Below are 27190 nucleotides of genomic sequence, written 5' to 3' on the forward strand. Positions count from 1 at the left end.
CCACCACCGCAGACAGTAAAGCAGGATCGTTACTCATGAGGACTTTTCATGCATATGCCAAGGCCCCCAGATGGCATTGTGTTGATTGAACGTGTCGGTGAGGTGGGCTGTCAGTGACTCCATAATCTTCACGTCCTTAATTCAAGCATATAGTAGGGGACGAGGGTATCTGCTTTTTCCAATGGAGAGCTACCAAGCACCTAGCCGCCTACAATATGTGGCATGCTAACTATTTAGCAAGTTTAGATAATTTGAGTGGGAGTCACCGTAGTAAAAAGACCTTAGGGCAAAGGGGGAAGAGTCAGATCTAATCATTTTTGAAGGAGGTCCTGTACTGACTTCCAAAAAAGAGGTGTAGCGATTGGCACTGCCAATAGATGTGGAACAAGGTGCCAAGGTCCTTGCGGCATCACGGGGCCCTTTTTATTAGAGCCTATTATTAAACAGTGAACGGAAGGTAGGACATCCTCCCAGTTAGAGGTTATTATCAAATACTGAACAGGAGGCTATGAGACCCTTCTAAGTAGAGTCTATATTACAGTAAACACAAGGGTATGAGACCCTCCTAATTAGAGTATTATCCAACAATGAACAGGAGGTACGAGATTCCCCTAACTTGAGCCTTTTACCCAACACCAAACAGGAGAGCCTATTGTCTAACAATAAACAGGAGTGAATGAGACCTTCCTGATTAGAGTTTATTATCCAACGGTGAACAGGAGGTATGAGACCCTCTTACTCTCCAACACAGAATAGATAGATATGAGAGTTAGACCTTTAAAGGTTTGCCATAAAGGAACAGAAGATACGAGGGCTCTTCCACTTAGAACAAAGGGTATGAGGGTTCTCCTCATTAGAACTTACTCTAATACAGAATAAGACATATGAGGTTTATACCCATTTGGGCTTGCCGAGAGGGAACAGAAGGTATGGGTGCTCTCCCAATCGGAACGTCCTAAACAAAGAAAAGTAGTATGAGGGTTCTCCTCATTAGAACTTACCCTCTAACACAGAATAGGACATGTGAGGTTTACAGTGCATCCGGAAAGTATTCACAACGCTTCACTTTTTCCACATTTTGTCATGTTACAGCCTTATACCAAAATGGATTAAATTCATTATTTTCCTCAAAATTCTACAAAAATACACCATAATGACAACGTGAAAGACGTTTGTTTGAAAAAAAATTTACATAAGTATTCACAGCCTTTGCCATGACACTCAAAATTGAGCTCAGGTGCCTCCTGTTTCCATGGATCATCCTTGAGATGTTTCTACAACTTGATTGGAGTCCACCTGTGGTAAATTCAGTTGATTGGAAAAGGAAGACGCCTGTCTATATAAAGGTCCTACAGTTAACAGTGCGTGTCAGAGCACAAACCAAGCCATGAAGTCCAAGGAATTGTCTGTAGACCTCCGAGACAGGATTATATGGAGGCACAGATCTGGGGAAGGGTACAGAAAATTTCTGCAACATTGAAGGTTCCAATGAGCACAGTGGCCTCCATCATCTGTACATGTAAGAAATTTGGAACCACCAGGACTCTTCCTAGAGCGGCCAAACTGAGCGATTTGGGGAGTCTGAAGAAGTGAAGCAATGCGACTACTTTCTGGATGCACTGTATACCCATTTGGGCTTGCCGAGAGCAAACAGAAGGGATGGGTGCTCGCCCAATTGGAACTTACTCTAACAAAGAAAAGAGGTATGTGGGTTCTACTCATTAGAACTTGCCCTCTAACACAGAATAAGACATATGAAGTTTATATCCATTAAGGCTTGCTGACAAGAGACAGGAGGCATGAGGGCTCTCCTAATTACAACTCATGGCGGTAATGGCCGGCTTTACCATCTAACAGAGTAAGAGGTTCTGAGAGTGCTCTGTGGTGGAGCTTACTGTCTAAAATGAACAGGATGTATTGAGCAGGCCATAGAAGATGTGATTTTCTTTCCTGCAACCACAGGTTGCAGAAAAGAAATATCAATTGATTCCCCAATTAACACTGGCTCCCTCCCACGAAGCCATTATGTTCTCCCGGTGGGGGAAGCCATGCCAGTCGGGAGAACACAGTGATAACTGCTAGTGGCTATAGCAGCCGGCAATAATTGCATGCTAGAAATCCAACATGCTGGTGGTACCCAAGATGGATCGATTTGGGTACAATCAGCCTGGCCATACCGATCCCTACTGAACCAGCCAAGATTTGAACCATCTATGGCCGGCTTCAGTGTCCTGCTCATTAGAGTTGGCTCGTTAAAACAGAACAGGAGATATGAGGGTCTCTTCATCAGGGCTTACTATCCAACACAGAAGGTATGGAGGACTTGGTCATTACAGCTTTCTATTAAACAGGGAGCAGAGAACATAAAACAGTGGAACCTCGGATTATGAGCATAATCCGTTCCAGGAGTATGCTCATAATCCAAAGTACTCGCATATCAAAGCAAGTTTTCCCATTGAATTCAATGGAAACGAAAATAATTTGTTCCGCATTGAATTCAAAGGGATGCAATACCGCATGCGGCCAGAGACGGGGGGCGCCGGAGAGCCTCGGAAACGGCCAAAAAGGCCCGAGGAACACTTTGGCTGACCTTGGCAAATCTCAGAAAGACTTCCTACCCAAGATTTGCCGAGGTCCGCCGTGCTGTCCTCGGGCCTTTCTGTACGGCGCTGATCGGCGATGTTCGGCTCTGCCCCCCCCTCCCCCTCGGGCCAAAAGCGGTACCGCTTTGGCCTGAATTGTGCTCGTTTTGCGAGACAACGCTCGCAAACCGAGTTACGATTTTTAAAAATACAATACTCGTATTGCGAAATGCTTGTTAACCGCGTTACTCGCAATCTGAGGTTCCACTGTATGTATTAAGTAAAATAAAATTGCCTATGTAATTTGAAGTAGAACGACCATCCATATATCAGAAGTTTACATCCATTTACCTATCAAAGCACAGTTCATGCCCTTAGCAGAGCAGATATCAATAATGGATCCTGAAGAATACTAAGGGGGAGATTTAATAAAACTGGAGTACACAGAGTCTGGTGCAGCTGTGGATGGTAACCAATCAGCTTCTAACTTCAGTAAGTTTTGACAGTAAGCCCTCGCTCACACTGAACACGGCTTTGAAATTGTGCGAGAAGGAACTACTTTTGGATATCGGTGCAGCGCCGCAAAGTCGGGGTAGCACCGATTGGGAAACTATTGCCGGCAATAGGCTCCGATTTGACCTGTTAAATCGCCCGATGTGAACGGGGGCTAAAACCTGGAAGCCGATTGGTTTCTATAGAGAGCTGGTACCAGATTTTGTATGCTCCAGTTTTAGTAAAATCAACCTATAGTAATAAAACGAGGGATGTGGATGTATTACATAAATTGAACTAAGATGACTATGAAGAGATATCCCAAGAATGGAATGCTGCATATCGTGGATAAAATGTGAAATAAATGGAATTCATGGTAGGCATTTTAATTGGCTACCAAAACAGTTATGGATTCAGGAAGCCTATGAAGCTAGGAGTTCTGGCCCAAAGGTGCAGCACAGGAGAAGTCCTGCATTCAAAGACAGGAGGTGGTCGCAAAAGAAAGATGTCGATAACCTGAGATCTCATTCACAGATGCTTCCATACCACTCACTCTTCTTACCAGCTTTGCAGCTGCAGGCGGCATACAGATACCCGTTCCTCCGCAGTAGGCGGCACTCGCCATATTGGCCGCAGTCGTCCAGGCAGGGGCTGAGGTAGGCAGATACGATCACTGTGGCCACTTGCTGCTGACATGCACTGAAAAAATGTATAACAAAAAATTAAGATTCCATTATTAAAGTGGAGTTTCAACGACTTTTTTTTTTTTTTTTTTCCCCCCATTTCTTTTAATTAATTTCTTAGGATCATTACATTGACTAATGCCATTCACTTATTTTGTTAATGTTGCCTCTATATTGAAGATTATAGATTAAGAAACACCTTATATTCTGCTGTCTCGGCAGTTCCCGTATTGCTTGTGGGCATGTGAAGCCCAGAAACAGACTCTTCCGGGATACGATGCAGCTGAGCGACCAGCATGCACCGCCCGTTCTCGCGCATGTGCAGTATGTTCGGCTCGCAGCGCTGTAAACTTCTGACGTTGCCATCGCAACGGGCGGCGGAAGTACCCGCCCCATTGTGATGGCAACGAATAAATCTCGCAATGAAATCTCGCGATGCTGAGCGGCGGCGATCCACACCGACTCCTGGGAATTATGGCACCAAGCTCCTAGGAGACAGTGCGCCGCAGGAAATGACGTTATCAGCCATGGGTGGGAGAAGGAGGAAGTAAGTTGAAAAGGCTTATAAAAAGTGGCAAGGTGACAAAAAACAAAAAAACAATTGATGATGAAAACTATTGCCATATATATATGTTACATAGGAGAAAGTTAAAGCGGGTGGAACTCCGCTTTAACGTCCTATGAAAAACCCAACCCTTGCCAATTCTGACACTTCTCCTACATGTAAAAATCTTATTTTTTTTTTGCTAGAAAATTACTCAGACCCCTCAAACATTATATATGTTTTTTTTTTAGCAGAGACCCTAGGGAATAAAATGGTGGTTGCTGCCACTTTTTATCTCGTACGGTATTTGCGCAGCGATTTTTCAAACGCTTTTCTTTGGGAAAAAAAAACAGTACAGTTAGCTCCATTTTTTTACATCTTGTGAAAGAGGTTACGCTAAGTAAATAGATACCCAACACGGCACGTTTCAAAATTGCACACACTTGTGGAATGGTGGCAAACGTCGGCACTTCAAAATCCCCATAGGCTGACGCTTTCACATTTTTTACAGGTTACTTGTTTAGAGTTACAGAGTAGGTCTTGCACTAGAATTATTGCTCTCGCTCTAATGCTCGCGGTGATGCCTCACGTGTGGTTTGAACACCGTTTACATATGCATTCACTTCTGCGAGCAAGCACGCGGGGATGGGGGTGCTTTAAATTTTTTTTTTCATTATTTTTATACTGTTAATTTTACTTTTTATCTATTTTGATGCTTTCTTTTTACATTTTTTTTAAATCCCTTTTATTCCTATTACAAGGAATGTAAACATCCCTTGTAATAGGAAAAAAACAGGCCGTGAGCCATGTTTTTAGGGCCCCCCCAAGCTGCAAAGGCAGCCATATGGGGGTGAACACATGCCGCAACCATGATGGTGCACATTGCAGTGTGGTGGATGGGTTTTTAGGACTTAAAACCAGGGAATGAGGAGGAGACATAACTCCTCCTCACTACCTGTAAAACACCCTCCCAAGCGCATATCACTCTTTAGAGGGTTACCGCTAGTGTAAATGAGCCCTTAGACTGTAAGCTCCTTTGTGGTAGAAACTGACATGTATGTAAGTGCTGTGTCAGCACTATATTGTCAAAAGTATTGACACCTGCCTTTACACACACATGAAATTTAATGGCATCCCAGTCTTAGTCCGTAGGGTTCAAAATTGAGTTGGCCCACCCATTGCAGCTATAACAGCTTCAACTCTTCTGGGAAGGCTGTCCACAAGGTTTAGGAGTGTGTCTATGGGAATGTTTGACCATTCTTCCAGAAGTGCATTTGTGAGGTCAGGCACTGATGTTGGACGAGAAGGCCTGGCTCGCAGTCTCCACTCTAATTCATCCCAAAGGTGTTCTATCGGGTTGAGATCAGGATTCTGTGCAGGCCAGTCAAGTTCCTCCACCCAAACTTGCTCATCCATGTCTTTATGGACCTTGCTTTGTGCACTGGTCCAAATCATTTGGTGGAGGGGTGATTATGGTGTGGAGTTGTCTTTCAGGGGTTGGGCTTGGCCCCTTAGTTCCAGTGAAGGGAACTCTCTTTAAGGCATCAGCATACCAATTTCATTCTCCCAACTTTATGGATGCCCCCTTCCTGGTCCAACATGACTGCGCACCAGTGCACAAAGCAAGGTCCATAAAGATATGGATGAGAGAGTTTGAACTGGAGGAACTTGACTGGCCTGTACAGAGTCCTGACCTCAACCCGATAGAACACCTTTGGGATGAATTTGAGCGGAGACTGCGAGCCAGACCTTCTTGTCCATATCAGTGCCTGCCCTCACAAATGCACTTCTGGAAGAATGGTCAAACATTCCCATAGACACACTCCTAAACCTTGTGGACGGCCTTCCCAGAAGAGTTGAAGCTGTTATAGCTGCAAAGGGTGGGCCAACTCAATATTGAACCCTACAGACTAAGACTGGGATGCCATTAAAGTTCATGTGTGAGTAAAGCCAGGCGTTCCAATACTTTTGGTAATATAGTGTACATTGGTAATACTACATAAAGGATTACGTTCAATATAAAGCAGAGTTTCCCTTTAAATCAGTGGCTAAGCCTTGCATATATAAAGCATATGTTTACATTTCATTAAAGAATTGGCCAGCAGAACGGCTTTTAATCTCATCAGTTGGGAAGTGTCCAAAATTTCTACCGTCATGAGAGTTTAGTTCTAGCTATCAGCAGGCAGGCAAACATGGGATCACAATGCCGCAACACGTTCTGATATTGACACTGTGGAAAATGTTTGCTCAGGGACAAGTTACATCTCCAGGTGTCCCCAATCAGTAGGAAGCATTGAATATCTCATAATGGATGCTCCCTTTCTGTACTGGGCACGTTGTGTCCGAGTTTGCAGCTTCTTCATTCAGTCTTGCCTATGTTCCAGTTTAAGCCGGTGCCATGATCACTGGCCTTGGGTCCCCTGTTTTCTTTCTCATCCTATGGAGCCACCCTAGCCTGCAGAGTTGTGTCTCCCTGCACTGTGTGCATCAATAGAAACACACAGCCCCATAGACTAGGATGGCAAGTTTGAAACAATGGGCCTCTTGTGAACCAGTTGCAATGAAAAGCGCTCCACGAATGGAGGACAGAGGACAGGTGGATGAATGTGGAAGGTCCTCCTCCATTCACAAAGCACTTTCCATTCTTCTAGAACAGGGGTCACCAAACTTTCTAAACAAAGGGCCAATTTACTGTCCTACAGACTTTAGGGGGGCCTGACTGTGGCCTTGGGAGTACAAAATGTCCCAGCATCAGTGGGAATAAACAATCCCCCATCATTGGTGTCAGTGGGAGGAATTGTGCCCAATTGTTGGTGGTATTGGGAGGAATTGTGCCCCATCATTGGTGGCATGGGTCCCATTGTTGGTGTCCTTGAGAGGAACTGTACTCCATTCTTGATGTCACTGGTAGGTAGTGTTCCCTTCATTGTTGTTCTTGAATAAAATAGCACCCCCAAGGGCCACCTAAAAGCAAGCAAAGGGCTGCATCCGGCCCCCGGGCTGCAATTTGGAGACCACTGTTCTAGAACGACCTTCTTTTAGAGCCTGGATGCTGGATGGAGAGTGATGCTCAACTTGTCTCTTCAGAATTCCCCAGAGGTGTTCCCCGATTGGGTCCAGATCAGGAGACATACTTGGCCACTGAATCACTTTCACCCTGTTCTTCAGAAATGCATCAGTGGCCTTAGATGTGTGCTTTGGATGATTGTCATGTTGGAAAAGTGCACGACAACCAAGGACACAGAGTGATGGTAGCATCTTCTCTTTCAATATAGAGCAGTACATCTTTGAATTCATGATACCATCAATGAAATGCAGCTCCCCGACACCAGCAGAACTCATGCAGCCCCACAGAAGGACACGGCCACCACCGTGTTTCGCTGTAGGCACCATGCATTTTTCTTTGTACTCCTCACCTTTGCGGCGCCGTACAGTTTTGGAGCCATCAGTTCCAAAAACATTTATCCTGGTCTAATCACTCCGGAGTACAAAGTCCCAGTAGTCTTCTTTTTCAGCATGGGCCCTGGCAAATTCTAGGTGGGCTTTTTTGTGCATGGGCTTTAGAAGAGGCTTCCTTCATGGACGACATCCATGCGTGCCATTCCTCTTCAGTGTACGCCGTATTGTGTCACGAGAAACAATCACCCCAGTTTGGCTTTCTACTTCTTTAGATAACTACAGTAAACTTGCATGGTGATTTTCTTCAACCCTTCTCATCAGAAGACGCTCCTGTCGAGGTGTGAACTTCTGTGGACAGCCTGGATGTCTTTGTGAGATGGTTGCAGTTCCATCTTGGTTAAATTTTTATATCAGTTTTGCTACAGTAGTCTGACTGATAGGTAAAGCTTTGCTGATCTTCTTGTAGCCTTCACCTTTCTTGTGTAAAGAAATGATTTTCTTTCTCAAGCCTTGTGGCATTTCTCTTCCACGTTGTGCCATTACCTGGCAGCATGAAATGGGATGAGTTTTCTTTGTTAACCGCTTGCCGACCGCCGCATGTACATATATGTCGGCAGAATGGCACAGCTGCGCAAATGGACGTACCTGTACGTCCCTTTAAAATTTTCCGCCGTGTGATCACGTGCACGCCGCCGGCGTGCGCGCGACCCTACCGCGAGCTCTGTGAGTGTGATCGCGGGTCCCACCAACTCGATGTCCGCAGGGATACTCGCGATCATCTCACGGAGCTGAAGAATGGGGAAATGTTAATGTAAACAAGCATTTCCCTGTTCTGCCTAGTGACAGGACACTGATCACAGCTCCCTGTAATCGGGAGCGGTTATCAGTGTCGTGTCACACGTAGCCCCTCCCCCCTACAGTTAGAATCACTCCCTAGGACAAACTTAACCCCTGCAGCGCCCACTCCTGGTTAACCCCTTCACTGCCAGTCACATTTACACAGTAATCAGCGCATTTTTAATCGCACTGATCGCTGTATAAATGTGAATGGTCCCAAAATAGCGCCAAGCGCTTATTGCGATTTTTTTTTACCAAAAATATGTAGAAGAATACGTATCGCACGACCGCGCAATTGTCAGTTAAAGCGACGCAGTGCCGAATCGCAAAAAGTGCTCTGGTCTTTGGCCAGCCAAATGGTCCAGGGCTTAAGTGGTTAAGTAACTCCCTTTTATGATCAACTGTCTCCTGGACACCTGTTTAACCACTTGCCAACCAGCTGCCGTCATTGCGGCAGGTCGGCACGTTCCCGCGAATCGCCGTCAATGTACGTCGGCTTGGGAACTGCAGTCGCGTGCCCACTGGCCAGCGGGGGAGCCAATCAGCGGGTGGGGCGGACTCAATGTTCGCCAGCCACCTGCGATCGTTCCCCTGCAGTGAAAGAACGTGGATCTGCCTGTGTGAACAAAGAAAATCTCCGTTCTGACAGGGGAGATTACACAGAGCTTGTCTTTTTGCTATGCAAGAAGACGGATCTGTGCGTTTCCCTAGGCAGCCCATTCCCCACAGTGTTAGAAAACACCTGCAGGGAACACATTAACCCCTTAATCGCCCCCAATGTTAACCCCTTCCCTGCCAGTGTCATTAGTACAATAACAGTGCATATTTTTAGCACCGATTACTGTAATAAAAAATAAAAATGCCATGAATCTATTCCCAATTTTGTAGACACTATAACTTTTGCGCAAACCAATCAATATATGATTATTGCGGGTTTTTTTACCAAAAATATACGTAGAATACTTATCGACCTAAACTAAGGAAGAAATTTTTTTTTTTTTTTTTAATATATATTTTTTGGGGATATTTATTATAGCAAGAAGTAAAAAATATAGCCTTTTTTTAAAATTGTCGCACTTTTTTTGTTTAATAGCGCAAAAAATAAAAACCGCAGAGGTGATCAAATACCACCAAAAGAAAGCTCTATTGTAGGGAAAAAAAAAAAAAAAGGAAGACATCAATTTTGTTTGGGTACAGCGTCGCACGACTGCGCAATTGGCTGTTAAAGTGATGCAGTGCCGCATCGCAAAAAATGGCCTGACCAATAAGGGGGAAAATCTTCCAGGCCTTAACCACTTAAGGACCGAGCCTCTTTTTGAGATTTGTTGTTTACAAGTTAAAAATTTTTTTTTTTTTGCTAGAAGATTACTTAGAACCCCCAAACATAATTTTTTTATTATTACATTTCTATACACCCTAGAGAATAAAATGGCGGCCGTTGCAATACTTTGTCACACCGTATTTGCGCAGCGGTCTTACAAGCGCACTTTTTTTTTTTTTTTTTTTTAGAAAAAATACACTTTCTTGAATTAAAAAATAAGACCACAGTAAAGTTAGTCCAATTTTTTTTTATATAGTGAAAGATAATGTTACGCCTAGTAAATTGATACCCAACATGTCATGCTTCAAAATTGCGCCCGCTTGTGGAATGGCGACAAACTTTTACCCTTAAAAATCTCCGGAGGCACCGGTAGGGGTGGGGGGGCCCGTCTCCCGCTGCCGATAAAAGTGATCTCGCGGCGAATCAGCCGCAGATACCACTATTAATCGGAAAGCGAACCGCGGGCCAAAGAAGAGGATACCGGGGTTATGGCAGCTAGCTGCTGCCATAACAACGATATTCCTCTTCAAAGTTAGGACGTATATCGGCGTGCTGCGGTCCGTAAGTGGTTAAGCAGTTAATGAATAATTACACTCACCTGTAGATAAATTCTTGTTAATTGGGATTTTGGTGTCTAAAATTGAGCTTTGCTCCTAAGACTTTTATTGGGGTGTATTCATTTTTGCAACATTGTCTTGAATTAATTTGTTAGGAAAATACTTTTTGTGTGTGCAAATTAACAAATCTTGATTGCAATCAATGGGCTGCATTTGTAGGAGTATTTTGTAGTATAGAGTCCCATAGAAAATGTTGATTCTGAAAGGATAGTAAAGGTTTTCTGACAAATCTGTTGGAGGGTGTACTCATTTATGCTGATCACTGCACATAGTTATATTGGTCCAAGCTGGATGTATTAAATATCTATACTTGGGATTCCTCTAAGTTAAATGTCTGCCAAAAAACAAGTGTTACCTGTTATTGTCTGAACACAGGACCTGCATGGAGAGGTACCATCTGCCTGTCTCGGGGTACGGTATATTGTAGGTGCCTCCATAGGCAGCTGCATTCAATCTGTAGGAATAGCCCCGAGAAAAAGCTGCAGGAGAGAAAGGAGGAAAAATGGTCAGAAATGTGCAAGATCAGCACACAGATAGAAAACACGCTCCAAATACAACCGCAAATGGAATGTCAAGTCATATAAAGTTTCCTTCATAAATAAATAATGCGCACATTCCCAACACCCAACTGGATGATCCTGAACTGGCAATCCTACGGTTCTGTTCAGAGAATGTGCATGTGGGAGCTGACATTAGGGGTTCGCTCTTCTCTCCTGACATCTGATCGGAGGCCGCAGGGTAGTGGGAGGAAGGCGAGGTATGTGCAGCTGGGAATGGAGGTCAGTAGATGTAACGTACATGTAAACCCAACCCCAAAAATCTCATAGAAGCTTTAACAAGTTATCAGTTCAAAAAATAATTCTCAATCTCAAAAAATCTGCATTAAAACAATACCGGGTGATCCTGCCATGCAGGTCTTTGCTCAGGCACTCTGTCATAGGGTAACAACACACTGTCCAATGCATATTACTGGTAGGGTCAGACGTTGTCAGTGTCTAAAAACCTGTCTGTATACAGTTGTGCTCATAAGTTTAAATACCCTGGCAGAATTTATGATTTCCTGGCCATTTTTCAGGGAACATGAATGATAACACAAAAACTTTTCTTTCGCTCGTGGTTAGGGTTTGGCTGAAGCCATTTATTATCAATCAATTGGGTTTACTCTTTTTAAATCCTAATGGCCAAGAAATCATAAATTCTGCCAGGGTATGTAAACTTATGAGCACAACTGTAGCTCTATATATACACACTATCTTGTCAAAAGTATTGGGACACCTACCTTTACACAAACTGTCAGGTCACCTGAGTCCAGATGACAGATGCACACCGTTGGAGTCAGGAGTGTACCGCTAAGGTAGTGGACCTTACGGCTGAATGCTGCGGATGGAACTCTGGGTGGTTCAGGAAGGCAGGTCCACTGAAGCTAGAGCATAAGATTCCCCAGGGCGTGGAGTCTAAGAGCCAGCAGGTGTTCACCTCTAGTGGCGAGGGTGGACTGCGCTGCAACTGACTCCAGGTCCCAGCCCCCAGGGTCTCCCAGCTCACACTCACGGTAGGCTACAGGAGGACAGAGAGGAAGCAGCAGCCCAGGACAAGAGATAGTAAGGAGATAAGCTAAAAGGTCATGGCGACAAGCAGACAAGGATAGACAGAGAACACGCCAAAAGGTCAGGGTCACAAGCAAGCAGGGATAGTGAAGAACAAGCCAAGGTCGGTAAACAGGATCAGATGTAGGACACAGAGCAATGAGCACATGGAAGCTAAATCACACAATATTAATCAGCGAGGCTGGCTTGCAATGCACAGGTTAATATAGTGTTCCCAATTAGAGGCTAGGGTGGAGCTATGCTGAGGGAAGATTACTTAAGCAGCCAGGTGAGAGTGGCTGGCCTCTTAATCTGAACACATGGAGGGGTAAACTGACAGACAAACATTACTGCATAACCATGACAAACTGTAATGGCATCCCAGTCTTAGTCTGTAGGGTTCAATACACTGATCCGGTGGACAGATTACTGGGCGGGGCTGGGGAAGACCCAGCTGTCATAGTGCACGTTGGCACCAATGAAAGTCAAAGGAAGATGGAGCGTCCTAAAGAACAATTTTAGAGACTTAAGAGCTAAATTGAGGAAAAGGACCTCCAACGTAGTATTCTCAGAAATATTACCGGTACCTCGAGCCACAACAGAAAGTAAGAGGGAGATTAGGGAAGTAAACTAGGCAATGGGGGGAGGGTCCAGAGGTAGAGCTAGTCAGTGTGGAACATATTCCAGAGGGTAGTATTGGGGGCATAAGTGGTAGGTTGACTAAAGCACATAAACTCGAGGTAAGTATAGTAACAAGTCCTATTTGGAACGTCGGAAAACCCAATAAAAAAAAAAAAGACAGTATGTGACCGGTCTAAATAACGTGGCATGTTTACCAATGCCAGGAGCCTGGGGGACAAGATGGGAGAACTAGAGATACTGTTGTACGAGGAGGATTTCGATTTTGTGGGAATTTCAGAGACTTATGTATATCAAGAATAATGTGAGAGATCACATCACTAAGGGAGCAAGGGATGAAGTGGAGTCCTTATGGATAGAGCTCCAAAGGGAGGAAACTAAGAGGAAAATAATACTGGGAGTATGCTAGAGGCCCCCTAACCTGGGTGAGGAAGGGGAGACGGACCTCCTATCACAATTTGGATTAGCAGCAAGGATGGGAAGTGTCATCATAATGGGGGATTTTAATTATCTAGACAGACTGGGCGGAAGGAACCGCGCATTCGTCTAAGGCTCTTCAGTTCCTAAATGTCTTGCAGAACAATTTCATGGGTCAGATGGTAGATGCGCCGACTTGAAACAAAGTGTTACTAGACCTACTGATTACCAACAATACAGACCTGATCACGGATGTGGAAATACGGGGCAATTTAGGAAACAGCGATCACAGGTCAATTAGCTTCAGTATAAATCACACAAATAGGAAACATAAGGGGAATACAAAGACACTAAATTTCAAAAGAGCCAACTTCCCTAAACTACAAACCTTATTAGAAGATATTAAATGGGATAAAAATCTTAGGAACAAAGAACACGGAGGAGAGATGGGTTTGCTTTAAGAGCATATTAAATAAGGGCATTAGCCAGTCCATCCCATTGGGAAATACATTTAAAAGAGCGAACAAAAGTCCTGGGTGGCTTAACTCCAATGTAAAAATGATATAAAAGCAAAGGAGAAGGCCTTTAAAAAATACAAGGGTGAAGGATCATCACTGGCCCCATAAAGAATGAGGAAGGGAGTCTGGTTACAAAGGATGGTGAGATGGCGAAGGTATTGAATTTATTCTTCTCAGTCTTCACAAGGGAATCGTGAGGCTTCAGTAACCAAAACTGCAGTGTTTATTCTTATGACACATCACAGGAAGCACCCTCATGGCTAACAGGGGACAGAATTAGGAATAGACTTGAAAAACGTAACATTAATAAGTCACCGGGACCAGATGGCTTGCACCCGAGGGTCCTTAGGGAACTCTGTCAAGTAATTGCCAGACCATTGTTCCTAATTTTTACTGACTGGAAAGGTACCAGCTGATTGGAGAAAAGCCAATGTAGCACCAATATTTAAAAAGGGCCAAAATACATCCCTGGGAATTACAGACCAGTTAGCCTAACATCATTAGTATGCAAGCTCTTGGAGGGGATGATAAGGGACTATATACAAGATTTTAGTAATGAAAACTAAATCATTAGCAGTAATTAGCATGGTTTCATTAAGAATCGTTCTTGCCAAACCAATCTAATAACCTTCTATGAGGAAGTGAGCTGCCATCTGGATAAATGGTAGGCCCGCAGACGTGGTGTATCTGGATTTTGCATTTGACACAGTTCCCCATAAACGTTTACTGTACAAAGTAAGGTCTGTTGGCATGAACCATAGGGTGAGTACATTGATTGAAAACTGGCTACAAGGGCGAGATCGGAGGGTAGTGATAAATGGGGAGTGAGGGGTGGGGAGTCAGGGGTGGGTAGTGGGGTTCCCCAGGGTTCTGTCCTGTGAACAATCCTATTTAATTTGTTCATAAGTGACCTGGAGGATGGGATAAACAGTTCAATCTCAGTATTTGCGGACGATACTAAGCTAAGCAGAGCAATGACTTCTCCACAGGATGTGGAAACCTTGCAAGTAGAACTGAACAAATTAATGGGGTGGGCAACTACACAGCAAATGAGGTTTAATTTGGAAAAATGTAAAATAATGCATTTGGGTGGCAAAAATATGAATGCAATCTATACACTGGGGGGAGAACCTCTGGGGTAATCTAGGATGGAAAAGGACCTGGGGGTCCTAGTAGATGATAGGCTCAGCAAATGGCATGCAATGCCAAGATGCTGCTAACAAAGCAAACAGAATATTGGCATGCATTAAAAAGGGGATTAACTCCAGAGATAAAGCAATTCTCCAGCTCTACATGACTCTGGTCCGGCCGCACCTGGGAGTATGCTGTCCAGTTCTGGACACCAGTCCTCAGAAAGGATGTGCTGGAAATGGAGCGAGTACAGAGAAGGGCAACAAAACGTATAAAGGGACTGGATGATCTTATGAGGAAAGGTTGCGAGCACTGAACTTATTCTCTCTGGAGAAGACACGCTTGAGAGGGGATATGATTTCAATTTACAAATACCATACTGGTGACCCCACAATAGGGATAAAACTTTTCCGCGGAAGAGAGTTTAATAAGACACATGGCCACTCAATAAAATTAGAAGAAAAGAGGTTTAACATTAAAATGCGTAAAGGATTCTTTACTGCAAGAGCGGCAAGGATGCGAAATTCCCTTCCACAGGCGGTGGTTTCAGCGGGGAGCATCGATAGTTGCAAAAACCTATTAGATAAGCACCTGAACGACCACAACATACAGGGTTATACAATGTAATATTGACATAAAATCACACACTATAAGAAGATTGGCAAGACCCTGAAAGAGCTGCAGCACGGTGGCCAAGACCATACAGCGGTTTACCAGGACTGGTTCCACTCAAAACAGGCCTCGCCATGGTCGACAAAGAAGCTGAGTGCACATGCTCACCGACATTCACAGGTTGTCTTTGGGAAATAGACCTATGAGTCCTGCCAGCATTGCTGCAGAAGTTAAAGGGGTGGGGGTGGGTCAGCCTGTCAGTGCTCAGACCATACGCCGCACAAATTGGTCTGCATGGCTGTCATCCCAGAAGGAAGCCTCTTCTTCTAAAGATGATGCACAAGAAAGCCCGCAAACAGTTTGCTGAAGACAAGCAGACTAGGGACATGGATTACTGGAACCATGTCCTGTGGTCTGATGAGACCAAGATAAACTTATTTGGTTCAGATGGTATCAAGCGTGTGTGGTGGCAACCAGGTGAGGAGTACAAAGATAAGTGTGTCTTGCCTACAGTCATGCATGGTGGTGGGAGTGTCATGGTCTGGGGTTGCATGAGTGCTGCCGGCACTGGGAAGCTACAGTTCATTGGAGGAAACCATGAATGCCAACATGTACTGTGACATATTGAAGTATGATCCCCTCCCTTCGGAGACTGGGCTGCAGGGCATTATTCTAACAAGATAATGATCCCAAACACACCTCCAAGATGACCACTGCCTTGCTAAAGAAGCTGAAGGTAAAGGTGATGGACTGGCCAAGCATGTCTCCAGACCTAAACCATATTGAGCATCTGTGGGGCATCTTCAAAATGGAAGGTGGAGAAGCGCAAGGTTTCTAACATCCAACAGCTCTGTGATGTCGTCATGGAGGAGTGGAAGAGGACTCCAGTGGCAACCTGTGAACTCCATGCCCAAGAGGGTTAAGGCAGTGCTGGGAAAATAATGGTGGCCACACAAAATATTGACACTTTGGGCCCAATTTGGACATTTTCACTCAGGGGTGTACTCACTTCTGTTGCCAGCAGTTTTAGCAGACATTAAAGGCTGTGTGTTGAGTTATTTTGAGGGGACAGCTAAATTACACTGGCTGTACACTCACTACTTTAGATTGTAGCAAAGTGTCATTTCTTCAGTGTTGTCACATGAAAAGATATAATAAAATATTTACAAAAACGTGGGGGGTGTACTATAATATATATATATATATATATATATATATATATATATATATATATATATATATATATATATATATATATATATATATATATATATATATATATATATATATATATATATATATATACAAAAGCGTCAGAGGGGGCGGCCGCCGCGCGCCCCCCCTTTATTTAAGAACCGTCAGACAGGTCTTCAAAAAGTTTCCACACTTCTTTATATTTAATAGAGGGGGGGAACCTTTTGAAGGACCCTCGTAAATAGGTATATACTATACATAAAATGATTTAGGTGAATGATTTAAAGCTATGGTCAAGCTAACTGGACACTGACAAATTTGCCATCAATGACCTCTGGGCACCAAAGGATTAAAGCCAGGAGGCTGTTGGGAAAGCATCAGCTGAAGGAGGAGTTCAACAATTGCAATCCCCATGTATCACTTTACTGGTGAGCTTGAAACATAAACCTCCATCACCACTGTCACCTGAGCTTTTATGGTGAATCGGCACACACCTGTCAAGCTTCCCACAATATTTTTTTCAGAAAACAATCAATCTGATCTCATATTAAAGTTCTACCCACAGGCAAAATACCTAATAAATATCACTTGATACATGGGAACAGGAGTGACATAGTTTGTCCTACCTGTTGGTCTGGTACATTAGCTTTTGTTTTGAGGCTGCCAGTCACGTTCATACATGCTCAGTAAGGTGCATCATGTACTACATACTTCTACTGGGCCGGACCTGCAATCATCATGACATAATTTCTAACTGAAGACATGCTTCTGCTGTCTTCAGTCGATGCTTAAAGAGGAACTGCAGTCTGCTCAAATAATTTGTAATAAAAAAATCTTTGCCATTCTGAAGCTCCCCTCCAACCACTTTGCATATTATTTTATATATACACTGCGATTCTGTACTTCCTAAATATACTGCAGAAATCTCCCTCCACTGAGTCTGGCTGCAGCCATTTTAACTGTGGGCAGCTGAACCTGCTGCCTGTTCAGTCCCTAGATTCACACACACCTCCTGATCTGCAGCTCTCATTGGCCCTCTTATGACTCATCCCCCCATCCCTTCCTAGGCTAATGACCAGACAAGAAACAGGAAGTGGGATTTACAAGGTATTTACTGGCAGAAAAAAAATAATGCTTTACTATCCAAAGTTAAAACAAGGGCAAAAGATTTAATAGATGGAGAGATGAAAAAATTACCAAAGTTCCGCTTTAAGTACACAGAAGAAATACACACAAGGGAGCGGTTTAACTTGCCAAAGTATTTGTATTTCTGTTCATCCCTGTCTGAAATTCACACAGCTCTGCCATACAGCAGAGCCCAGAATGGACGGGAACTTGCAACGTGTTGGAATCTTGTTTTTTTTTTTTTTCTAGCAATAAGACCTCTATTATGACCCTTTCCCTACATGTGCCTTCCATTTCTTTTAGCATCCACTTGTTCCTCTGAACACAGTGCTTCATAACGCTTTGAGCACCTATTCTCCTCAGCCATCTGGTTTTACTGCCCCCCCTCCGTGGGCACACATGTGGATGAGCCCTAACTGTGCTTTCATAACAGGATCACAGGGACATTTGCTGCCCCCGTATTCAAGATAGGAAAATTGATGGTGCCATCCCTCTGATTAACTGCAGTACCTAGAAAATATTGGGCACCTACTGGTATGGTGTGCAGATATTATTTTGTAAATATGCTAAATGAGCGTATAAGTGATCAAAATATACGACATAAACCAAATGTAAATCAATAAGTGTAGGTTCAAATAATAAACTCAAGTGAGGATGTCTTACTTGACGAAACGCGTCAGCGTCCAGCTATTTGAACTACTGTAACAGGACCTGTATATTCTTCATTTCTGTAAATTTTTTTGACTTTTACATAAATTTGTTTAAGTTGGTTTTACATGATGTGCAACTGCTTGGTGTGTTTCCATATGTACATCTGTTCTGAGAGAGATGGCGGGTCCAGGTTGGAGTTCATCTACACCTGAGCTGTGGGGATTTGAGAGATCCATCCTTCGGAGACACCTGGAAGATCTGGCTTTCCTGTTGAATGTTCATCTACCTCTGCTTGTGTGAGCCACTACCCATAAGGTATTTGGGTCCACAATTTCTGGTAAGCGCACCCCCATTACTCAAGGTGGTGGGATTATCTTGGTGGCTATTAATCAAGGATCACCACTTCAAGCACTTCTATGTAATGTGAAACTGTACGGGTACACCATAGGTGGCCCTCTGTGGATTATTGAGTTATTTTTTTAGTTTCTTTTAAATACCTTTAAGTTGCCACCACTTGAGTTTATTATTTGAACCTGCATTTATTGATTTATATTTGGTTGATACTGTATGTTTTGATAATCGCTTATACGCGCATTTAGCATAGCACTTTGTATTTCACAAACTTCACACAATATTTATCAGTTGAGGTGCTTGCAGCTTTGCTTTTTTAGATAATATATTTTGCCACATCTACAACCCAACCTCACAGTACTAAATAAGAGACAAACACCCTGAAGAGCAACACACAAATACACTATAAAAGACAACAAAGCCTCCATCGGTGGGAGAGATAATCCCAACATCTCCTTTACCTACCCTTTCAGTTTCACAGAATATTTATCAGGATATAAAAATGCGCTCTTAAATTGTAATGGAAGACATGTCACACTAAAAATAAGCACATCCGAGCAGGTGGAGACATGCATCTCTCCTCTAACAATCCCCTAGGGAAGTGAAATGTTACCTGTTGTGCAATGCTCTGTGGTATTCAGCGTAAGAACAGGAGCAGCTGTGCTCAGACATGCAACCACAGTGACGTTGGAGCTGCTTTTCCCCGTCTGAAACCAAAAAAAGAACAAAGATGTAAATGATGAGCCCAGGGGTTTTGTCAGCTTCTCTCGACCTCTTTATCGTGGAGGAATCTATAAAATCAATTTCAGGTCTCCAGGAAAAATGGCTAGACCTACAGCTTATGGTAATTAGCACCATAATGGTCAATGAGGGAAGGTCTCCCTTACGTTGGTGGTTATTGGAAATCATACTCAGTTACACTCATGGTCAGTGAGCAGAAGGCCTACTACAATATTGGTCAGTGAGAAGAAGGCCTACTACAATTGTGGTCAGTGAGAAGGCCACCTACGATGGTGGTGGTCAATGAGAAGGCCTACTACAGTTGTGGTCAGTGGGAGGAAGGCCTACTATAATGGTGGTCAGTGAAAAGGAAGGCCTACTATAATGGTGGTCAGTGAAAAGGAAGGCCTACTATAATGGTGGTCAGTGAGGAGGAAGGCCTACTATAATGGTGGTCAGTGAGGAGGAAGGCCTACTATAATGGTGGTCAGTGAGGAGGAAGGCCTACTATAATGGTGGTCAGTGAGGAGGAAGGCCTACTATAATGGTGGTCAGTGAGGAGGAAGGCCTACTATAATGGTGGTCAGTGAGGAGGAAGGCCTACTATAATGGTGGTCAGTGAGGAGGAAGGCCTACTATAATGGTGGTCAGTGAGGAGGAAGGCCTACTATAATGGTGGTCAGTGAGGAGGAAGGCCTACTATAATGGTGGTCAGTGAGGAGGAAGGCCTACTATAATGGTGGTCAGTGAGGAGGAAGGCCTACTATAATGGTGGTCAGTGAGGAGGAAGGCCTACTATAATGGTGGTCAGTGAGGAGGAAGGCCTACTATAATGGTGGTCAGTGAGGAGGAAGGCCTACTATAATGGTGGTCAGTGAGAGGAAGGCCTACTATAATGGTGGTCAGTGAGAGGAAGGCCTACTATAATGGTGGTCAGTGAGAGGAAGGCCTACTATAATGGTGGTCAGTGAGAGGAAGGCCTACTATAATGGTGGTCAGTGAGAGGAAGGCCTACTATAATGGTGGTCAGTGAGAGGAAGGCCTACTATAATGGTGGTCAGTGAGAGGAAGGCCTACTATAAATGGTGGTCAGTGAGAGGAAGGCCTACTATACGTAAATGGTGGTCAGTGAGAGGAAGGCCTACTATAAATGGTGGTCAGTGAGAGGAAGGCCTACTATAATGGTGGTCAGTGAGAAGGCAGCCTACTACAATTGAGGTCAGTGAGAGAAAGGCCTACTACAATGGTGGTCAGTGTAGTTCCTCCATACTTTGGGGAAGAGTTGTAACAATGCTACTTGCATTGGTGGTCTCTTACAGAGAGCTAACGTGGTCATTTGTGTCAGTGGTTAATTACGTGAGAAATAAGAGGAGGAGACGTTCCACCGGTTCTATGCCTGCTAAGTGGCAGTGGTGCCGGATACATTTAGGCAAGAGACCTGCCACTGTTTACTACTCAATAAACCCCTAGCAAATACTGGAGGAACCCTGGTTGAAAAAGGCTGCTGTATGCGTCATCAGCACTTTATCAGCTCGGGTCATATAACATTAAAAGAGAACCTGTAGTGTGGACGATGTCTCCAAATAAAGGCAACCAAAGGGCAAAGGACTAAGCATCAGTGTTACCTGTGGGGTCCCTACAGCTGATCTTATCGACACTAAATGACTTGACGTGCCATGCAGAGGCTTTGTTTGTGTGTAGAGGGCCACCATCTTGGTAGAGGCAGAGCTTTGCTTCCTCATGTCTGAGCCTGGACAACTGGGACATGGACACAAGTCAAATATGGCGCCATGCATTTATCAAGGTGCCTGTGTTGTATGGCAGTTCAAAGTTCATTGAATAATTCTAGGATGAACCGTCCCGATTATTACTACTCATAAGTAGGCAGCCTATCAATTCTACAAACGAATACCTTGGTAAAATATGAACACTCACCCGGTTTAGTTGCAGATTGACCACTAGCATCCCTCCATTGTCCATTTCAGAATCGATATTCAGCATGACCACACTTGGCAGTTGAGCCACCACTGGCACTGAGGGGCCGTTAATAATATGGAACCTCACTGACACCACATCCAGGTCCTCCCGGATCACAGGGTACTTCTTCAGGCAGGAGCTGCTCCCAATAGGCAGGACAGTGGTATTGCTAGGAGGCAGCTGACCATCTTGAAACAAAGTGTTGTTGGATGACAGCGAGTTCAGGAAAGACATGATTGACCTGGATCCGATCACTCCTGGTTTACAGACTAGAAAACAGATGTGAAACTTTAATTCATAAAGAAAAATACCAGTATAATGAAAGTATATCTAAACCCAAAAAGCTTAAAGCCCAACCCTGGAGATTTGTGCAAATGGAGAACAAGAAGCCAAGCTTCATGCAGGAAACAAGCAATTAAATAAGCAATTTCACCCTAATAAATGTGTAATTCGGCAACTGATCAGCAGATTGCACATCTAAAATCTGTAGGCCTCGGCGGCCAGCAGTGAGAAACATGCATGTCTAAGGGGATGCCATGAATGTGTTTTGTCATATAGTGCTTGGGAAAAGCAGTAAAGTGGCTGACATCAGCCCTAAAAATTATGCCCACACATGGCAAAGAGCAGAGAAAGCTAGTAGAGGTTTGTGGTGGGCAAACGAGTAGGGATCGGAGGACCTGACCGGGCTGTGTGGCAGCAGTCCTGGGAGCACAAGGTTCACTCCGTGTTATCAGCAATAAGTCACTACTGCAGGGATCTGTTGCTGCAGGGGTAGGTAGGGTAGTATTAATCAATTGAAAGCTGAACGCCAGCCTTATTTTTTTCCCATACTTGTGGCAGGTCCTCTCCTGTGTTCAAAGTGATTATTCTTAAGTCTCTGCAAACTGATATAACCCTTTGAAGTTAAAGCTTGCCTTCATTTCCTGCCAGAACGACTTCAGTCATAGTCAATCCCCTCTCCTCCTAATCCATATTGTTTTTTTCCCCTGCCTGTCACATTCAGTAAGTTGCTCTGCCACCATATTGGTCCCAAGCATTACATGAAAGAACACACCCCCAGCATCCCTTTAGGTGTGTATGCTCAAGCAACTGATTAGCACTGCTAAAATCTGCAGCACCCAGTGAGCAGTAGAGAAAGCTAATAGCTGTTAGTGACAGGCCAACGAGAGGACAGATCATGAGGAAAGGGGATTGAAAATGATTGAACTCATTCAGACAGGAACTGATGGTGGGCTCAAGATAGCAAGTCGCAGCGGCTACGACTGTTCAAACAGAGGGTAAAGCTTTAACTTTCGCTAGTTTTAGCCAATCAGCAGGCTGAGGTTTAAACCAAACTGTGCTGATGCTGCAGCAGAAGGGGAGAACCTGGCTGCGCTGTGTGTCAGCAGTGATGGGCGCACAAGGTTGACCGCAAACCAGGTAAACAACTCCAGCGCCCCCCCCCCCCCAAGTTCCTGCAAACTTGCATCTCAACAATATAAGCCTTTGAAGTTTCCAGAACAACTTCAGTCATAATCAATCCCCTCTCCTCCTGATCCATACTGTCGTTTCCCTGCCTGTCACAGCCAATACGTTTCTCTGCCATCATATTTTTCCTAAGCACCACTTGAAAGAACACATCCTCAGCATCCCTTTAGATGTGCATGCTCAAGTAACTGATCAGCGCGGCTAAAATATTCAGCACCCAGTGACCAGAAGGGAATAGCACGCATATCTAAAGAGATGCTGGGCATATATTTTATATAAACGTTCATAAAACAAGATCCGCTGGGGCATGAACAGGAGCCTGCCTCCTAACTCAGAGCAAAGACCTGCAGACAGACCCAGTAATGTATTTGGGTAACAGAATTAGGCATTTCCTGAAAACATCAACAATGTGATTAAAAAGTTTTAATTGCACGTTGTCTAAGAAGGGGCAGGCAGGAAAAGGGAAGGCATTATATGCATGCATTACGCTTTAAATCTTCAGTTTTCATTAAAATATTACCGGGTAATCCTGCCATGAAAATCTTTGTTCAGGCACTGACTGTTAGCCCTGGTTCACATTGATGCGATTTGGCATGCAATTTGACATGTCAAATCACATGCTAAATCGGCAGCAATTGCCAGCAATGGCAGCGTCCGAATCGGTGCAACGCCGTGACTTCGGGGTGCGATTTCCATTGTCATCTGTGCAGGAACCTGCATAGATGTCTCTGGAATTGCCCCCGAAGTCGGGACTGACATGCGGGAATGAAATCACTCGCACAATTTCTTACCCGCAGTCAGTGTGAACCTAGGGTGACTACGCTCTGACCCCATCTCCAAATTGCAGTCATGCGTTATCACCCTTTTTTAATACAAACTGCAAAGGCACGGGACTTTAACAAACTAGATGTCACCCGGTAAGCGCTTCCACCTACTTTAATCTTTGCTCTGGAAGGGCTCTCTGTTTACACCATATTTAGGTTAACATTGGAGCGCCATATATCGTCTTCAGCACACAAACTATCAGTGGCCTGCTGGCCTCAGTGTTTATGTGTTTACGACGCCGAGAGGTTCTCTGCGGTTTAATATCCTGCCGGGAAGTTAAGTGCTCCAGAACGAGCCGTCACTGTGATTAACGCTTGGCGGTCACAGCACAGCAGATTGATCGTCAGGGATCACAGACAGCTCCCATAAACAAAGATTATGAATGTGTGGCTGACGCTAGCCCGCCGGCTCACCAGTATTTTATTACCGGATAAAAACGAAGCGCAGAGCAAGGCAGCAAAAGACGAATCAAACAGAGACTGGATAATTCTATTCCAGAAACATCACAAGGGAGCAAAAAGAAGAACCAACCTAAAAAATTGCACAGAAAAAAAACAAAAAAAAAAAACAAATCAAAAGTATTTTAAAGGCTTACTTGTATTTTCTATATATAAATTATTTATAACGACTTCCAATATATTATTGCAAAAGGAAGAAAAATATTTAGAGCCGTCCCTTACTTCCTCCTATCTCAGCGCTATGGGTTTCTAGTTTGGATCATATAGGCAATATAGATTAAAACAAATAATGTTAAAATTAGTAAAAAACACACCTATGTGTTTAATCAGCAGGCCCTTTGACAAAGTCGGAATGACGAAACCGGCCAGGGGCGTGATTTCACGGTGACCAGAAGAAACGTAATCTACGCTGCGTTCCAAGGACCGTGCTTAGGAATAGGAAGGAGGATGTACATAGGCGGGGAGTGTTCCGTAACTACTCCCGCTATACCTCAAGTGCCTCCGATATCCCAGTAACGGCTAACAGACAGATCAGTATATTGACATCACCTGATCAAATTGTGGAACCAGATTTGTACTTGTTGGAAGAATTTTAAGCAATGTTTTTACAAGAAGCACTGAATAAATAGTAGAAACGGAACTGCTCTATGTGGAGTTTATTTCTCATTATGGTCTTCCTCCTTATGGAATTCCTGGCCCCCTAATCCCATTTCGTGGACGTCTAGGAGCAGAACTCCAACCGGATCTTTCCAATCTGATCGTATTGGTGTATGAGGCAGGATATTATGGTTGTTTGAGGCTTTTTTTTTTATCATTAGTCCGGTGAGTTTGAACCCCAATGGGGTGTGTGGAGCACATGTGGAGGATTGGGTTGAAAGGTGCCTTCGCCGGCAGATTCTTTAGGTCCACCAATCTAATGCTGTGTACACAAGGGTGGACTTTTCGACCAGACTGGTCCGACGGAACGAATCCGTCGGACAATCCGACCGTGTGTGGGCTTCATCGGACCTTCAGCGGACTTTTTCGGTCGAAAATCAGACGGACTTTAGATTTGGAACATGTTTCAAATCTTTCCGCCGGAATTCCGCCGGACCCAGTTCCTATCGAGAAGTCCGCTCGTCTGTATGCTAGTCCGACGGACGAAAACCAACGCTAGAGCAACTATTGGCTACTGGCTATCAACTTCCTTATTTTAGTCCGGTCGTACATCATCATGTACGAATCGTCGGACTTTGGTGTGATCGTATGTAGGCAAGTCCGTTCGTTCAGAAGTCCGTCGGAAAGACCGTCGGACCTTTGATGCCGAAAAGTCCGCTTGTGTGTACACGGCATAACTCATCACGGACTTCTTTCTCACTATCATTCACTTTATTATCATTCTACTATTTATTCCTTGGTTATTGTGCCTGTGTATTAAATATTGTATTTAGTGATTACATATGGTTAAGTACATATGTTAGCCAGTCAATGCGTTTAGCTTGACAGGAGCGCCGCTCTGATAAAATTTCATATCTGGTTGGACTTCCAATATATAGGCCTTTGAAAATCGCTAGAAAATTTGACAAATCCTAGCACAGAAAATGGTGAAAATTGAACAGACGCAAAAGTGTAAATATCCAAAATTTCTCTAAAAAGCTGAAGGTTTTAATTTTTCCATTACAGCTTTCAGAATTTGTGAAAGACCCCAAAACCATATATTTTCTAAAAGCATATGACCTCTAGGATAAAAAGGTGCTACTGATTTTTTAGACCCAGCGGTATTTGCGCAAAGGTTTATCGAACCTATATATCTATATATATATATCTATATATATATCTATATATATCTATATCTATATAGATATCTATATCTATATAGATATCTATATCTATATCTATATCTATATATATATAGGTTTTACAAAATTCCTGCTAAATTTCTACTAAATCTAAAAAGCTTAACCTGTATGGAGTTAATAACAAATATTTGTAATTTTTTAATTGCGCCTTTTTGCAAAATGGTGAAAAAATTTCTCTAAAAATCTGGAGGTTTTCATTTTTCACGTATAGCTTTCAGAATTTGAAAAGACCCCTCAAACTAGACATTTTCTAAAAGCACATGGCCAGTAGAATAAAAAAAAAAAAAAAATAATACTACTGATTTTTTGGGCTCCGCAATAATTAAATATTAATTAAAATCATTAATATTGCACATAAACACAACGTAACTTACAAAAAACTCCTGCTACATTAGTACTAAAGCCTTGTACACATGTGGCATACTAAAGTGTACGCCCATGGGGGGGGGGCACATGTTTACCCACACAGGTGTTCTGTGCATTCCCATACATGCAGTCACATTTATGTCAGTTGGGATGCAATGGCTGCACAGGCTCCCAATCTGACATCCGTGTGAGCTCAGGGACATGCATGCAGACCTACATGGATGTAAAATTGGGAGCGACGGCTCTGTTCGTGCAGATGCTACATCCTTAAATGACATCAATGGGACTGTATGCACGGAACACCTGTGCATCCCTGTGTAAAGGTATGCTGTGTATGCCCTGTGTGAACAAGGCCTTAGGCCCCTTTCACACAAGCACACCAAACGGGTCTGCCTGTCTATTTTTCAGGCGGGCCCAATCGGACCACCCATTGTCCTCTATGGAGAGACTGATGTAAATGGACACGTGTCCATTAAAACCGCCTGCATCTGATCCAGTCTGCTAAAAACAGATGGATGGGGACTCCATTCCCCATCCATCTAGCAGATCGGATCGGATGGCACCTGATGGAAATGGACAGGCAGTCCGTTTCCATCCGACCGTCGCATAGTTAATAGCGAGCTGTGTCCGTATCAGCAGACACGGACCTGTCATCCGCCTGCTTATCGGGGATCAGCAGACAGATCCCCCACTGAGCAGGTGGATCTGCTTTTTCAGAGTCTGCTCCATGTGAAAGGGGTCTTACCAGGATCGGCCGGTCCATTAGGGGCGCTGGACTCGTACGTTTGTATGAGTTTTTTTTTTTTTTCCAAGAGGCTCTAATTGGCTTGAAAAAGGTTG

At 43.8% G+C, this 27190-nt stretch overlaps 1 protein-coding gene across 1 annotated transcript in view; it reads right to left on the bottom strand.

The window, feature by feature from the left end:
• Window positions 1-27190, bottom strand: part of PGAP6 (post-GPI attachment to proteins 6) — a 116909-nt gene that overhangs the window by 20532 nt on the left and 69187 nt on the right. Inside the window, exons 6-9 of the mRNA XM_073636328.1 lie at window positions 21355-21665; window positions 19313-19406; window positions 10831-10954; window positions 3637-3773 (exon numbers count right to left, since the gene is read on the bottom strand). Of these exons, the coding sequence (XP_073492429.1) occupies window positions 3637-3773; window positions 10831-10954; window positions 19313-19406; window positions 21355-21665 (666 nt within the window). The remainder of the gene's footprint in view (window positions 1-3636; window positions 3774-10830; window positions 10955-19312; window positions 19407-21354; window positions 21666-27190) is intronic.

The sequence above is a fragment of the Aquarana catesbeiana genome, linkage group LG06 (assembly GCF_042186555.1).
Source record: "Aquarana catesbeiana isolate 2022-GZ linkage group LG06, ASM4218655v1, whole genome shotgun sequence".
NCBI classification, from domain to species: domain Eukaryota; kingdom Metazoa; phylum Chordata; class Amphibia; order Anura; family Ranidae; genus Aquarana; species Aquarana catesbeiana.